Source organism: Watersipora subatra, chromosome 8 (assembly GCF_963576615.1).
Source record: "Watersipora subatra chromosome 8, tzWatSuba1.1, whole genome shotgun sequence".
NCBI lineage: Eukaryota > Metazoa > Bryozoa > Gymnolaemata > Cheilostomatida > Watersiporidae > Watersipora > Watersipora subatra.
The window spans coordinates 33,767,605-33,784,964 of NC_088715.1; the positions used below are offsets into that span (position 1 = coordinate 33,767,605).

Here is a 17,360-nt window from a genome sequence, read left to right on the forward strand (position 1 = left end):
TGAACGGAGAAAAGCAATAGTTATTAAAGAGGCTTCAGAACCAAATAGCATTTCAATGGATTTGAACGGAAGAGTAAAAAGGAATAGGAAACATCTGAGATTATCATTTGAAAAAGCTTCACGCTACACGATAGAGTAGAGATAGCTAGCTAGAATACTATAACGGAATTTGGATTCAATAGAAAGGGCTCAAAGTAAAAGAAAAGTGGACAATAGAAAGTGAGAAGATTAAGAGCGCGCATAATAGAAAGGGTTTAGAAATAAAAATAGCAAAGGACTAATAGAAATGGATGACTATACAATAGTTGGGAATAGCGCAGTTTACTATATCACGCCCCTCAGTGGACGTAGCAAAATTTGCTTTAGGAAGAGCCACCTTGGAGAAGCTGCTATACATGTGTCGTATTCCTGGAATTAAAATCATCATATCTGAAGTTCTTGCTATCATGGGCCGGCAGGATAACGCTGTGGATAGGGTTAGAGATTCTCGATATGAGCAGACTGAGAAAAGCATCCAACCGGCCGGGATTTGTCTTCTGTTCTGTTTATCCCTCTTCCAGAGTGCCAGCTATGCAGTATGAGATCATAAATCGTGTTAATAGACTCATTTTTACCCTTTACTATAATAAGCGGGAAGGCGCGCCTAATTTGTGCCCTTGCCTTTTTGGAAAGGGTCGGATGGCGTGTTCTTTTTTAATAAAGAACACCAAAAGGATGAGGTCCACCATAATAAACATTGGGTGAGGGTATTGTTTAAAACTCTGTCCAGACTCATAACTACAAGGAGAAGGGGTGCGATAGACCTGAGGAAACGTCTGTTTTGGCCTCCTAGGAGAGAAAGGGATAATAGAGAAGAAATTGATAGGAGAAACGATAAAGAAAGAGTTAATAGAGAGGGATTGGATAGAGATGGAAGTTTAGAGGAAAGGAACATCGAAGCTGCTAGAAAAAACAACGATGGAGAAGGTCGACAATTAGAGGAAGAAAACATATGGAGAAGAAAAGAGTGGGAGGTGATAGAAAGAGCAAGACAAGATAGAGAAATAAAGGAAGAGGAAATAAGAAGAAGGTTTGAAATCGAAATGGCAGCAGTTGAAAGAGATTATGAAAGAGATGTGGTAAAAGCTAGAGAAGATAAGATAACAGCTGAAAGAGCTATTGAAGGAAAAAGAGACAATGGGCAAGGAGCAAAAAGGGTTAATGGGTAGGAAAAGAGACAACAAGAAATTAGAAGGATAGATACAGATATCAGACAGCAGAAAGCTTGTATCGTTGAACAACCCGAGATGGGAAACAGAGACATATGACAGGATGTCTACACTCTTCGAGAGTATGTTTAGTAGAAGAAATAGAATGAGAATAGTAGTCGTGGCTCAAGTAAAGATACTAGATAGAGATAATAGAATCAACATAAAATGAAATAACAGACTAGATAGAAGTGAAAGATAGTAGTTAGCGGAGGACAATATAGTGAAAAATAAACAGTGCTAAAGAAAAGAAATAAAGAAGAAAAAAGAAAGAGAGAAAGGGAGATGTTACGCGGGAAACCAGATGTCCAGTTTATGACAGCTGGAAAAGGATTATGGTAGCTTGAATGCAAATAACCGAAGGAGAAGGAAGCAAGAACCAGGTATGTTAGAGGAATGAAAGACAGGGAACAATAGGCAGGCAATGAAAGGCAGGAAACGACAGCCAGAGAACGACAGACAAAAATGACAGACAGGGAACGGCAGACAAACAACAAACTTCGAAATTTATAATTATAAATACGCCAACATACAGATGTATACATATACAGACAGATATATAGATATGCTGCCTATCATGATATATATTTTTTACATGTATAAATAAACACATAGGCAAGTACTTTACTAAAAAAAACCTAAAGCTGAATGTGTATATTGCATATACATATTGCTGCATTTTGCTATTTCTTAACTTTTTTGTTACAGTCACAAAACTGACTCTACTAACAAATGACATTTATGTCCATACCCTAAATTCTTCATACTATAACCATCCAACTATTCAACAAGAGTTTCATTTTACACAATTAATCCTAAGATTCTTTATTTTTTGGCCCATTAGAAGCTTGGAACATTCTTGCTTGATGATTTTTAGGAAATCTGTTTGTTTGACATAGATGAACATATATCGATACTATTTTTGCAAAACTTTTTACTACCAAAGTCATAGTATTTTATCTAAAAAGTAATTATTTAAATTAGAAAGATTGATTAGAATGTAGATTACCTGTGGACAGAGTCTGTTTGACTTCATGAGGTAATACTAGTGAACCTTCATCAGAACAACTCACATTAAACAGACTGTATTTGACAAATGTTCATTTCCTTATGCTTTCTCTCTAATAATTCATTATTTCCCTGTGTAATAGCCGTTATGTCATCAAGGAAAATGAAAAACCCAATGAGTCAGTTGCTAGTCATGACACAGCTTTTTTTATTGATTTATTCCACCTGATTAACCTGTACAACAGCAAACTTTGTTAAAGGAGCAAAGCAGCAGACGATCAATATATTTTTTTTTCACATCTATTCAATACCTTTGTTCGGTCATTGACAAATCTAAAAAAACAAAAGGGTCATATGTGTACAAGCAAAACCATAACTGTCTATATTAATAGTGCTTTTGTCTTAGCTTACATAAGCAGCTAATGCGTTACAGCATCTTTTGTAGTTGGTGTAATGTCAAATTATTTGCCCAGTAGAATGGTTAGCAGTACTGCGCGCCATTATAGATTGTCACATTGTGTCAGCAAGTACATAATTGTTGCTATTAGTAGTAGTATGTATGCTGGTTGAACAAGTGTCCTAAAATCTAAGTGTGCTGCAGTGATTAGAAGTTCAATTCCAGACTGGTGTAATATTTTTCTTGTCAGGTCATTACTGTGACTACGAACATACAGACAGACGAGCGTATACCGCTCTTATTATAGTAAATATTTTTGTCACTAATTAAACTTCTACTCTCTCATTTGATCCCTAATCTACTTAACATAATTTCACAGTCACTCTCTCTTGACATTGTCTCACATATAATTTTACAAACATCCTTTCACAGATACTATCCTTTTACAAGCCTGAGAAACATGGTTTCATTGACATCATTTTACATACATATTCTTACAGACATTTTCCCAAGGAAGTACAACAATTTTTGGCAATGTTTTATGATGTTGTCTCAAATCTAGTCTATCAGCTAATTAGTTGAAATTTCCTTTATATATATTAACATTTTTGTTGTTGTCATTCAAGTATATTGGTATAAAAGGCACTAAAACTTTCAGGCATTTAAAGAGCATCCACAGTAAAAATTACCTGCCAAAAGTTAAATAACAGCGTTAACTAAAATACTTCTAAATGCACAATTACTAAACCATTATCAATACGTTTCAATCATTTAATTGTATGACTTTCTTCGCCTTAGACTAAATATTGGTTATGTTGCTTAAAAGACAGGAATATTGTAACGAATTCTATCAACGTTTATTCAAGCATGATCTAGAGTGCAAGAAGTGCTGCATAAAATGCAAGAAAACTATGAATAGTTTGCTTCGACTTATTCAAAAGAATTCTCTTTATTGGCATAGCTACAAATACTCTGCTCTCTTAGTAAGAGCGCTTTCTATATATATGTATATGTTGTGAAATTAAGATTTGTCAGACTTACCATTAATAACTTAAAATTTATGAAGAGGATGATCAGGTACAGATATCATATTTTCCACACATCCGGACATAATATATTTCTAGCCGGCCTGTGTTCAAGACCAGCATCAAAAAGAAAAGAAGTCAAAATAAAACGAGTGGAAGATCATGCTAGTAGTATGGTAGCAACAATAGAGGATGCTCTAATAGAGAAAATTAAAAAGTATGTGGAAACAGATGAAACGTATCAGACAGTGATGAAAGGAATAGAAACAGGATGGGAATCTGCAATATGTTAAGTTAAAAAGGTAAAGAAAAAGAAGGATGAGCTCAGTGTGGTGAATGGAATGATTATGTGGAAGGCTAGAGTTTACTTACCTATAAATATGAGACAGGAAATAATGGAAAAACTTCATAGTGGACATCAGGGCCAGGTCAAGACGTCCCGAAGGTGTCAAAATTCAGTGTGGCAGCTAAGTATGGGAAAGAAGATAGTAAAGATGGGAGAATGATGTGAAGCATGTATAAAGAATAGAAAGATATCACATGAGCCGATGAGTAACACTCCATTACCAGAGAAGCCTTGGCAAAAGATCGGAACAGACTTGTTTTAGTTTGAAAGAAAGCGCCAAGTTATTTTTTAAGGACTACTAGTCGAAATGGAAAGAGGTAGTTCAGATGCATAATCAACCAGGAAAGAAATTGGCATTAAAATCCGCAGAAATAATAGTAAGGTTGGGAGCTCCAATGAAAGTACGTAGTGATAATGGACCATGTTACAACTTACCAGAATGGAAGGAAATTTAAAAGAGGTACAACATACTAAGAGAAGCTAGTAGTCCCATATATTCTGAAAGTAATGGTTTAGTAGAGAGAGCGGTAGGCACAATAATCAGTCTGTGGAGGAAAAAGAAGGACAAGAATTTGGCTTTGCTAGCCTAAAGAACTACTCCACTGGAAAGTGTAAGTCGGCCAGATGAGCTAATGTGTAATAGAAGAATTCAGCATGAGTTACCAGGATAGCACTTAGTTGTACCCAATCTAGGACAATTGAAAGAGGAAATAGAGACCTAAAAGAAAGACTGAAAAACAATGTTGTCAAAGAGAATGCCCGTGGTAAAAGAATGGGACAAAGAATGAGTAAAAACAAATCATGAGGATGAACAGAGAAAAGCAATAGTTATTAAGGAGGCTTCAGAACCAAATAGCATTTCAATGGATTTGAACGGAAGAAGAGTAAAAAGGAAAAGGAAACATCTGAGATTATCATTTGAAAAAGTTTCACGCTACACGATAGAGTAGAGATAGCTAGCTAGAATACTATAACTGAATTTGGATTCAATGGAAAGGGCTCAGAGTAAAAGAAAAGTGGACAATAGAAAGTGAGAAGGTCAACAGCACGGATAATAGAAAGGGTTTAGAAATAAAAATAGCAAAGGACTAATAGAAATGGATGACTATACAATAGTTGAGAATAGCGCAGCTTACTATATCACGCCCCTCAGTGGAGGTAGCAAAATTTGCTTTAGGAAGAGCCACCTTGAAGGAGCTGCTATACAGGTGTCGTCTTCCTGGAATTAAAATCATCATATCTGAAGTTCTCGCTGTCATGGGCCGGCAGGATAACGCCGTGGATGGGGATAGAGATTATCGATATGAGCAGACCGAGAAAAGCATCCAACCGGCCGGGATTTGTCCTCTGTTCTTTTTATCCCTCTTCCAGAATTCCAGCTATGCAGTATGGGATCATAAATCGTGTTAATAGACTCATTTTTACCCTTTACTATAATAAGCGGGAAGGCGCGCCTAATGTGTGCCCTTGCCTGTTTGAAAAGGGACAGATGGCCTGTTCTTTTTTAATAAAGAACACCAAAAGGATGAGGTCCACCCTAATAAACATTGGGTGAGGGTATTGTTTGAAACTCTGTCCAGACTCATAACTACAAGGAGAAGGGGTGCGATAGACCTGAGGAAACGTCTGTTTTGGCCTCCTAGGAGAGAAAGGGATAATAGAGAAGAAATTGATAGGAGAAACGATAAAGAAAGAGTTAATAGAGAGGGATTGGATAGAGATGGAAGTTTAGAGGAAAGGAACATCGAAGCTGCTAGAAAAAACGACGATGGAGAAGGTCGACAATTAGAGGAAGAAAACATATGGAGAAGAAAAGAGCGGGAGGTGATAGAAAGAGCAAGACAAGATAGAGAAATAAAGGAAGAGGAAATAAGAAGAAGGTTTGAAATCGAAATGGCAGCAGTTGAAAGAGATTATGAAAGAGATGTGGTAAAAGCTAGAGAAGATAAGATAACAGCTGAAAGAGCTATTGAAGGAAAAAGAGACAATGGGCAAGGAGCAAAAAGGGTTAATGGGTAGGAAAAGAGACAACAAGAAATTAGAAGAATATATATAGATGCAAGGAGGAGAAGGTCACATATCAGGCAGTGGAAAGTTTGTATTGTTGAACAACCAGAAATGAGAAACAGAGACATATGACAAGATGTCCACACTCTTCGAGAGTATGTTTAGTAGAAGAAATAGAATGAGAATAATAGTCATGGCTCAAGTAAAGATAACAGATAGAGATAATAGAATCAACCGAAGAGAAGTAACAGACTAGATAGTAGTAAAAGATAATAGTGAGTGGAGAGCAATATAGTGGAGAATAAACGGTGCTAAAGAAAAAAGATGAAGAAAAAAAAGGCGAAAAGAGATGCGAAAAATCGGATGTCCGGTTTCTGGCAGCTGGAAGAAGATTACGGCACCGTGTATGCAAATAACCGGAGGAGAAGGACGCAAGAACCAACTACGTTAGAGGAACAAAAGACAGGGAACAACAGGCCGGCAATGAGAAACAGAATACGACAGCCAGAGAATGACAGACGGAAAACGACAGAAAGCGAACGGCAGACAAACAACAAACTTTGAGATTAATAATTATAAATACGCCAACATACAGATGTATACATATACAGACAGCTATATAGATATGCTGCCTATCATGATATATATTTTTTTAAACTTATATATAAACACGTAGGCAAGTGCTTTACCAAAAAACCCAAAGCTGTATGTGTATATACATGTATATATACATATTGCTGCATTTTGCTATTTTTTAACTTTTTTGCTACAGTCACAAAACTGACTCTACTAACAAATGACATTTATGTCCATACCCTAAATTCTTCATACTATAACCATCCAGCTATTCAACAAGAGTCTCATTTCACACAATTGTTTGACTTCATGAGGTAATACTAGTGAACCTTCACCAGAACAATTCACATTAAACAGACTGTCTTTGACAAATGTTTATTTCCCTTTGCTTTCTCTCTAATAATTAATTATTTCCCTGTGTCATAGCCGGTATGTCATCAAGGAAAATGAAAAAACCTAATGAGTCAGTCGCTAGTCATGAGACAGACATCTCTATTGATTTATTCCACTTGATTAACCTGTTTAACAACACACTTTGTTAAAGGAGCAAAGCACCAAACGATCAATACATCTTTTTTTTCACATCTAATCAATACCTTTGTTCGGTCATTGACAAATCTAAAAAAACAAAAGGGTCATATATGTACAAGCAAAACCACAACTGCCTATATTAATAGTGCTTTTGTCTTAGCTTACATAAGCAGCTATTGTGTTACAGCATCTTTTGTAGTTGGTGTAATGTCAAGCTATTTGCCATTAGAATGGTTAGCAGTACTGCGCGCCATTATAGATTGTCACATTGTGTCAGCAAGTACACAATTGTTGCTATTAGTAGTATGTATGGTGGTTGAACAAGTGTCATATAATCTAAGTATCCCGCAGTGATTAGAAGTTCAATTTTAGACTGGTGTAATAATTTTCTGGTCACATCATTACTGTGGCTACGCACAGACAGATGGACGAGCGTACATGCTCTTAATATAATAACTATGGTTGTCACTTAGTAAACTTCTATTTTCTCATGTGATTCCTAATTTATTTAATGTCATCACACAGGCATTATCTTTTGACATTGTCTCACATATACCATTTAACAAACATCTTTTCACATATAAAATATTTTCAAAAGCCCTAGAAACATGCTTTCATAGACATCATTTTACAGACATTTCCCTGCAGGCATTGTACCAAGGAGGTACAACAATTGTTTGCAAGGTTTTATGATGGTTTTTTTCAAATGTAGTCTAGTAGCCAATTAACTAAAACTCTATTTATATATATATTAACATTTTATTGTTGCTGTCATTTAAGTATATTGAAAAAAATGCACTACAACTTGCAAGCACTGAAAGAGCATCAACAGTAAAGATTAGCTGCCTAAAGAAAAAAGTCATTCACTAAACGATTTATAAATGCTCGTTTACTGAACCGTCATAAATAGTTTTATTTTATGAATTTTTTTCTTAGTAAATATTTAATATATATTGCTTGAGAGACTGGAATATATTTACTGGTTTGTATGAAGCATTAGATGCTAATATAAGAGAATATCAAAGTTTGTTGTGGTCTATATCTTTTGCAATACTACCATGATAAATCTTTATGTTTTTTACTACTTGATATATATGTAATGCCTTAATACCATAGGTTTTGTATTTTAGTATTCCAGTTCATGACAACTTATGTTTTAGTTTTTGTGTCCTTTTAATTTGCCGGAAAAGCAAAAATTTAATTTTATTTATTTTAATGACTTTGTGTTAATAAAATTAAAAATTATGTGAAGCAACTCAAATTTAACTGCAGTATTCATCAATTATGAATTGACTGCTGTTGGCAGTAAGGCTAAGCCCATTTAGCTACAAAGTTCTTTCGGGATACTTTTTGTCAATTGACCTTGAAAGCAACATCCATGTAAGATCTTTGCTTGTTTTGTATTTTACTATTACAATATCACTCTGGTGTGTTGCTAGAGATTGCATAGGAAAAAGTACAGTGATAAAAGTACAGTTATAAAAATAGGGATGAAAATACAGTGATAAAAGTACAGTGATAAAAGAAAAGTGATAAAAGCACAGTGATAAATCTACAGTGATGAAAGTACAGTGATAAAAGTACAGTGATAAAGGTACAGTGATAAAAGTACAGTGATAAAATTACAGTGATGAAAGTAGAGTGATAAAAGTACAGTGATAAAGGTACAGTGATAAAAGTAAGGTGATGAAATTACAGTGATGAATGTACAGTGATAAAAGTACAGCAATAAAATTGCAGTGATAAAAGTACAGGGATAAAAATAGAGTAATAAAAATAAAGTGATAAAATTACAGTAAGAAAAGTAAAGTGATAAAAGTACCGTAACAAAAGTACATTGATAAGAGTACGGTTATAAAAATAGGGATGAAAATACAGTGATAAAAGAACAGTGATAAAGGTACAGCGATAAAAGTACAGTGATAAAATTACAGTGATGAAAGTACTGTGGAGGACCGGGACATGCCTGTGTACTATTTACTGCACTCATATATATATCCGCACTATCATTTAACCGAACCTCTCGAACTTCCCTTATTGCATACTTGAACTGCCTTTTTATTATTATATAACTGTATTACTGAACTGCCCTTGTATTACTGAACTGCCTTTTTATTATATAACTGTATCACTGAACTGCCTTTTTGTTACATAACCATCCTGTTATATCTGGCATATCCTTTGTGATATAAATAGATCAGTAGGCGGAGTTAAACGATAGGCGCTGGCTATATAAGCCAGCGCGGTAGACAGACAGAGTGTGCTTGATTCCACTCATACTTGTGCATACTTGTATTAAAGATATCGATAATAAACTGCTATATACTCATACGAACTGCTTCTATTGACGCCTGCCTGGTTGGCTCACCGATTGTATAAGCAGGCTCAGTGCAACCAACAGACGGAACTGCCAGGGTGACTCTAAGAAGGCTAGGAGGCGATCCACGGCCTTGTCTAGACTCGATCGGGTGTGCCATGGCACTAGAGATCCAGTCTTAAGACCAGCCATTAGTGGATCCAGACTAGCCTGGGATAGAGATCCAGAGGCAGGCCGGGGGTTTGGTTTCGGAGCAAGCCTGACTACTAGATTCTTGTCTTGGACTGACTTGACCGCCACAGGCAGGTCAATCAGGCCTCGGACAAGGTCAGCCAGTAGCCCAGGTTGCGACTCCCTTGTTAGGACGTAAAGCTGACTCAGCTACCGGAGTCAGATCCTTTACACTGGTGGCAGCAGTGGGATTTGCTTAACCCACAACAGGACGACTAACAGGGACTAAAAAGACGACGCAAGTATGACCAGACGGACTCGCAGCGCGGAAAGACCGGAAGCTCTTCGAACGGAGGGACTAGGAGGTCTAGAGCGACTGACAGGTGTCTTGGAAAGACTGCTCGTCAACCAGGGAACACAGGGACCCCCTGCACCAAGAGAAACATTCAGAGCCCCAGAATATGACGGGAATAGCGATGTAGAGGCCTTCATCAGGCAGTTCAACGATGTAGCCGTTGCAAATGACTGGGGGCCAGGGTCCGCGCTGTTACACATTCGAGAGAGACTGCGAGGGCAGGCTAAGGACTGTGGACACGGGCAGACCATACACGGCGTATTTAACAAGCTCCGGGCCAGGTTTGGACTGACACCCAAAGAAGCCAGAGCCAAACTGCAGGGTTTAAAAAAGGACCAGCAAGCAACGCTATTTGAGCACGCCACCCAAATAGAGAAGCTGACCGACATCGCGTTTGGGGCAATGTCAGATCGCCTAAAAGAGGAGATGGCCGTGGACACGTTCTGTGGTACGCTGGGCAATGTTTATTTGCAGCGACATCTGCTAGCGGTGCCTACTCCTACGTTGGAGGCAGCCGTGAGAGCAGGGAACGAGTACTTAGAGGTTCGACCTAGTATGGCGTCTCACCAAGCCCAACCCTTCAAGTCGGACGTCAGGGCAGTCCAGCCAGACGAGACAGGACAGGGCGAGGGAGAACAGGGCCCCGAAGAGCCGATTGTGGTGGCTAGGACTACCCCGAATACCCTCGAGCTGCTGTTGACCTCGGTGACGGACCTAGCCAAAGAAGTGGCCAAGTTAAAATTGTATATCCATCGACCGCAGTCTATTACAGAAAGCGGGACGAAGAAAAAGGAAATGGCGAGATGCTGGGGGTGCAACCAGGAAGGCCACCAGAGGAGAAGTTGTCCGCGGAGGCAGGCAAATCAGAGGACACCCTATAGGCAGGACCAGAGAAACGCCTACGGCCCGCAGCAGTAGGTCTACCTGCTGGCTGCACAAGGGCACCCGGACACGAAAAACACAGACAACGTAACAATACAAGTCGAAGGGAATCTGGAGTTGATCCGGAGGGTTGGCAGCATCCGACTAAAACGGCGGCACCGGTCAAGAGACCCCCGGTAGAAACGATTCCCGTCTACAACCCATACCAAAGTCTATGGGAACTGGACGAGGAGGAAGAGGGATGCGAGGCGAGCCCCCGGGACTCACCGCGGGCGGCCAAACAGGCGCAGCGGCAGTACCTCCACCAGATCCAGAGACTGGACGAGAAACGAAGAGTTTATGGACGTACCAGAGAACCAGAGAGGCCAGGGCGGAAGAGAGGTCCCACTAGGGCCGAGCACCCCGAGCGATCTGGACAGCAAGGGTCGGGACAGAGAGCGGATTCAGGGGTAACTGAAGCTCTCGAGAGACCAACGCTGTACAGATCAGGAAGGAGGGAGCTTGCGACCCAGATGGAACCTCGCCGTAAGCCTAGACAGGTTAGGTCAGAGAGAGATGGCCCCACCGGCGCTGATCCGTTCAGGAGATCCGTATCGACCGGATCAGGATGGAACGAGGACCCAGCAATGGTGGAGCATCTCCAGAGACCGGAGTACCATAGACCCAGAGACGAAAAGGGCTGGAATGAAGCCGAACCCCCGAGACGGGGGCCGACCCGAGGCGGCCATCTCCGAGGAGGGAATCTGGGCCAACCCACGAGTCCGGTGTCGGGTCCGACAGGCCGGTACGGGGAGAGCACAAGGCCAGCTACTCCCGAGGAAAGCCTGGAGGACCAGCTCGAAAAGAGTCCACCACCGGACAGGCCTAGGGGACGTCCGAGGAGGAAAAAATCGAAAGAAATGCTCGATACCGCCGCAACGGGGGAAGGGTTGCCAAGGGTTGGAGCCTTAGAAAAACCCCATAGGTCGAGCTACTTCCTACCGGGGAAGGTAGAGAGGCAAGACCTCCTGTTCCTCATAGACACCGGCTGCAACACTAACCTACTCTCCAAAAAGGTGTTCGACAGAATGCCGGAGTGAGTGAGGGTGCAGTTAGAAGAGAATGACCGGTATGGACTCATGGCAGATGGTAGCAAGCTCCAGTTTTATGGACTGATAAGGCTAACCGGAAGGATCAGGGACGTGGCTATAGAGGAGAACTTCCTCGTAAGCCAGATCAGCGAAGACGCTATTCTGGGTATGCCTTTCCTGATCTCCCACAAGTGTCAGATTGAATTCGGCCGACCCGTCATTTCCCTAGGGAATAGGCAACTTACTTGCACCGACAAATACGGGAGGATAATGGTGTCCAACGTTCACGCCTGGAAAAAAGTTACTATCCCTCCCTTGTCAGAGGTAAGAGTGACGGGGAAGATCTCCGCCAGAAATTACGTGCCGATGGGCTTGATAGAGGGCTCTGATCCACACCTACCCGTGGCATGCAGCCTGAACAGGCCTGGAGAGGGGGGTGATGTCACCATACGATGCCTGAACCCCGGACGTCAACCGATAGAGTTGGGCGCCGGACACGTCATTGGCTCATACACGGCTGTGGAAGAAGAGGACATACAGACGGATCTCTGGTCTGGGCCGGAACACGGGAGCCTCGACGAATCAGGAGTGGGGTGTGCCACTGTAAAGACGGGGAAAGCCGTCCCGGGTCACCTGGTTGAGCTATATCAGCAGGCCCTCCCAGGATGCCGGCACGAAGGAGAGAAGCAGAGCCTGGCCCATCTTCTGACCAGGTACCAGGACGTGTTTAGCAATTATGATGGCGACGTAGGAAGGACCGACCGAATCGCCCACAGCATACCCCTGATGGAGGGTGCCAGGCCGGTCAGACAACCCCCCCACCGGTTGGGACCCCTCAAGGAGGCAGAAGCGGACAAACAAGTACAGGAACTACTGGAAAAGGGTTTGATCGAGCCTGCCAATGGGGCATGGAGTTCCCCAGTCGTCATGGTGAGGAAGAAGGATGGCGGATGGAGATTTTGTATTGATTATCGACAGCTGAATGCGGTCACCCAACAGGATGCGTACCCCATCCCTAGGATTGATGAAAGCCTGGACGCCCTGGCAGGAAGCCGATTTTTTAGTACGTTGGATCTGACCAGTGGATACTAGCAAGTACCGCTAGATCCGGACGCTCAAGAGAAATCCGCCTTTGCCACGAGAAGCGGGTTGTGGAAGTGGAAGGTACTGCCCTTCGGATTGACGTCGGCCCCCGCCACCTTCCAAAGACTGATGGAGTCTGTACTTCACGGGCTCCATTGGAAAACCCTCTTGCTATACTTGGACGACATCATCGTAATTGCTCCAGACTTCGAGACCCATTTGGCCCGTTTGGGAGAGGTCTTCCAGAGACTCGCCGCCGCGCAGCTGAAACTGAAGCCCTCTAAATGCGAGCTCCTCCAGAGGAAAGTGAGGTACCTTGGCCATGTGGTGAGCCCGGAGGGAGTGTCCACGGACCCAGAAAAGGTAAAGGCAGTGGCCGAATGGCAGACCCCTCGAAATATAAAGGAACTGCAGGCCTTCCTGGGGACCACGGGGTACTACCGACAGTACCTACGAGATTACGCCACTATTGCCAAGCCACTCACGATCTTGACTAGCAAAGGGAAGCCTTGGAGGTGGGGAGCAGAAGAGCAGCAGGCATTCGAGACCCTCCGACAAGGCCTGATCTCGGCACCAGTGCTGGGGTACCCCAACCCAAAGAGTCAATATACTCTGGACACCGATGCCAGTGATGTGGGAGTGGGGGCCGTCCTGTCCCAGAACCAGGGGGGCAGGGAGACCGTAGTGGCGTACTACAGCAAGACCCTCAGCCCAGCCGAACAAAATTACTGTGTAACGCGCCGAGAGCTCCTGGCAGTAGTAAAAGCCGTCAAGCACTTCCGGCCCTACTTGTATGGTCAACAGTTCGTGCTCCGCACGGACCATGCCTCCCTGAGATGGCTGTGTAGGAGGAGGGAGCCGTCGGCTCAAGTAGCTCGGTGGCTGGAGATTCTGTCAGAATTCTCGTACTTACTGGAACACCGATCAGGGGTCAAGCACGGGAATGCCGACGGCCTGAGTCGACAGGTATGCCCAAACGACTGTCGACAGTGTATCCGAATAGAGGAGCGAGACGGGGGCCCTAGCAAACAGGCATTGCTGGAAGGAGAGTCTGACACCGTGGCTGCAATTAAACTACCAGGAGACCAAAATTTTCGACAGCTGGTACAGAGCCAAATGGAAGGGACACAGGCTGTGGCCAGGATATACTGGGCAGTAAAAAATGATCAAGAGCTACCAGAGGAGGATCTGACTCTAGGGAGTAACGAGCTCCGGGTCCTACACAAGAGACGGGAGGCTCTGAGGTTATCCCCAAACGGCGTCCTGGAGGTCAGACTAACGACGGACGGCCACCCCAGATGGTGTACCCTATGTCCTCGGGCGGACCGGAGCCGGGTAATGTGGGACACGCACAGGCTTGCCCACGCGGGGGTTCACAAGACGGTAAACAGATTACTACTCAATTGGTATTGGCCGGGACTGAATGCCGACGTGAGACGACTCATCAAGACGTGTGAGATCTGTCAAGTGGCAAAAACCGGCGGGAATCACGCAACTAGGAGCAGACACCGATTGTACGCTGGGCGACCATGGCAGAAGCTAGCGGTCGACCTGGTGGGACCAATGCCAGTGACTAACCGAGGGAACAAGTGGATCTTAGTGATTAGCGACCATTTCTCCAGATGGCAGGATGCAATAGCGATCCCGGATGCAACTGCCCCGGTAGTAGCCACAACCCTGGACGAAAGGGTGTTCTGTTATTTTGGCCTACCCGAGGAATTACACTCCGACCAAGGGGCTCAATTTGAGTCTAAACTCATGGGAGAATTATGTAGTCTATGGAACGTAGACAAAACACGGACTACACCATACCACCCCCAGGGGAATGGCATTGTAGAAAGAAACAATCGGAGTTTGGGAGATTCCTTGAGAGCCTTGCTCCTGCGCCGTGGGCCTACAGAGTGGGACTTGTTGCTGCCACAGATAATGAGGGCTTTCCGGGGCACTCCCCACTCCGCCACGGGAGAAACCGCGAATTACATGATGATGGGCAGGGAACTGCGATTGCCAGACCAACTCTCAGACCCTGTTGCAGTCACTGGCCAGGCGGTACAGCCCTACGTACTGGAACTGGCCAGCCGGCTGGAGGAAACGTATGAAATTCTCCGAGACCGCCAAATGAAGATCCGGGTGGAGGACGACGAAGAGCCCCCATCGTTTGGGACCGGTGACTTGATGCTGCTGGTCAACAAGAGACGTAGACGTGGAGAAAACCCCAAGTTACAGCCCAAATATGTGGGACCCTATACAGTCACTAGGTGTAATCCCAACCATACGTACCAAGTAGAGAGACAAGGACAAATCTCAGTACAAAACGAAGAGAGATTAAAACCATACTACGCGTGTCCAGAGGCCGATGGGAGGGCCCCGGCCACTAAGGAACCCTCCAGGAGGCCAAACATGAGAGGTGCCACTGGACGAAGAGAGAGGCGGCTGGAGGAGCTAGGAGAGATGCTGCCCGCAGTAGAGTACACTGGAAGGGAGCCTCCCCCGCCAACACGGCGGGAGAGGATGGAACCTCCCCCGGAGATGGACAGTAACACGTTCAGGAGACGACTTCTGGAGGTCCTGGCCAGAGAAAGAGAGTCTGCCTCGGGCAGTCACGATCCCGCCGGAGGGGTTAGGGAGGCAACAGAGCAAACTGGTATATCCAACGCAGAACCAGAGGAACCAAGTCTCGGGCCCTGTTCCGAACCCCCGGTGGAGCCCCCCGGACAGGAGTTGACAGAAGGAGAGACAGACAATACCGCAGTCGATGAGGCCTCCGACTCCGGGGTCACCGAACAAAGGGATCCGCCCCAACCCGAAGTTCCTACACCAGCACCAGCTGAAGAAGAGGTGCGAATGAATGCAGAACCAAGGAGAACAGAAAATGGCATGGGAGAAAGACGAGACGGGAGACCCCGGCGAATGGTGGGTCCTCCTATCAGATACGGCGAGACTGTGTGCCACCAAATCGACCCTGAAGAAGAAGGACCGGAAGCCAGAGAAAGACAGGCCGAACTCAAGGAACGGTATCAGTCTACCAAAGCTATGGTGGAACAACTAGAGACCTTGATAGAGAGGGAAGGTCTGAGGACAAACCTAGAACTGATGTCTCAATATACAATTCTAAAAGAGTCGGTTGCCGAACTAGAAGAAATGATGGCCGCGAGCCGCCACGGAGGAGAGCAACCAGATACAATCATACTTGACCAAAATATCCCGGGAAAGGGGACAGAGATGGAGGCAGACGAAGAAAACCAAGCGGGAGAGGAGCCATCCGGCAATGAAGGCCTTCGACAGCAGACTCCGAACGGCAGAACAATTCAGGAACAAGAGCACGGCAGGACCGGAAAGCGGCCATCTTATGAAACTGAGACAGCCTCCAGTCACTTCAACCGTTGCGCACTAACGAATAACCAGCTCTCTCCACAAACCTATATCACGAATATGAGACCAACTTCAGATGAAACCAATGCCATCGAGGATCCAGAACTGCAGGAATTGTTAACAGAATTGGATGAGATCTTGGAGGAAACTGAGATAACGGCAGGGAACCAAGACGTCGATCAGGTAAAACTACCTGGGAATAACATAGCCAAGAAAAATATCGCACCCATTGCCTATAAGGGAGCGAGGCCGGTAGAACCGGCGATAACCACTACCAGGATGGTGCAAATGGTAGGGACCAGGGCGTCCCAGGACAAAGCCAAGCCAAAACAGGCCAGGCAAAATTCTGAGGGCCAGAGTTTCCAAGTCAGGAGCGGAGGTAAACCACTCCAGGGTGGCCCTCCGCTAGAGACTAGCCAGAGGCACCGACTGGATACTCGACCACGACCAGGACCAGTACAAGCCTGCTCGATAAACCTACCCACGATTCCGGTCGATCAGAAAAAAGAGAAGAGGACCAATACCAACGTTACATCCGGATGGCCGAGGAATGCCGTATAGAAGCTCAGAGGTTGAGAACACAAGCGCGGCGTTTCCACTGAGAACACTTAATTGTTCACCCCTGGCCAAACAATTGGGGGGGAGAGTGTGGAGGACCGGGACATGCCTGTGTACTATTTACTGCACTCATATATATATCCGCACTATCATTTAACCGAACCTCTCGAACTTCCCTTATTGCATACTTGAACTGCCTTTTTATTATTATATAACTGTATTACTGAACTGCCCTTGTATTACTGAACTGCCTTTTTATTATATAACTGTATCACTGAACTGCCTTTTTGTTACATAACCATCCTGTTATATCTGGCATATCCTTTGTGATATAAATAGATCAGTAGGCGGAGTTAAACGATAGGCGCTGGCTATATAAGCCAGCGCGGTAGACAGGCAGAGTGTGCTTGATTCC

The 17,360-nt window shown here is 44.0% G+C and overlaps 2 protein-coding genes across 2 annotated transcripts; both read left to right on the top strand.

The window, feature by feature from the left end:
* Positions 1–492: 492 nt before the first annotated feature.
* Positions 493–6,042, top strand: LOC137402483 (uncharacterized). Its single transcript, XM_068088985.1, has 3 exons — positions 493–575; positions 770–1,204; positions 5,604–6,042. The coding sequence occupies exons 1-3, from the start codon at positions 493–495 to the stop codon at positions 6,040–6,042; spliced, it is 957 nt and encodes a 318-aa protein (XP_067945086.1).
* Positions 6,043–11,980: 5,938 nt separating this feature from the next.
* On the top strand, positions 11,981–13,024 carry LOC137402484 (uncharacterized). Its single transcript, XM_068088986.1, has one exon. It carries the CDS (start codon positions 11,981–11,983, stop codon positions 13,022–13,024), a length of 1,044 nt encoding a protein of 347 aa, XP_067945087.1.
* The last annotated feature ends 4,336 nt before the right edge of the window (positions 13,025–17,360 follow it).

Bases quoted from the DNA above. Each gene is read 5' to 3' on its own strand.
- LOC137402483 (XM_068088985.1), top strand. From the start codon at position 493: ATGAGCAGACTGAGAAAAGCATCCAACCGGCCGGGATTTGTCTTCTGT. The intron at 576-769 runs GTATGAGATCAT...AACTCTGTCCAG, and splicing joins TCCAGAGTGCCAGCTATGCA to ACTCATAACTACAAGGAGAA. The intron at 1,205-5,603 runs GTAGGAAAAGAG...AACTCTGTCCAG, and splicing joins GGAGCAAAAAGGGTTAATGG to ACTCATAACTACAAGGAGAA.
- LOC137402484 (XM_068088986.1), top strand. From the start codon at position 11,981: ATGGCAGATGGTAGCAAGCTCCAGTTTTATGGACTGATAAGGCTAACC.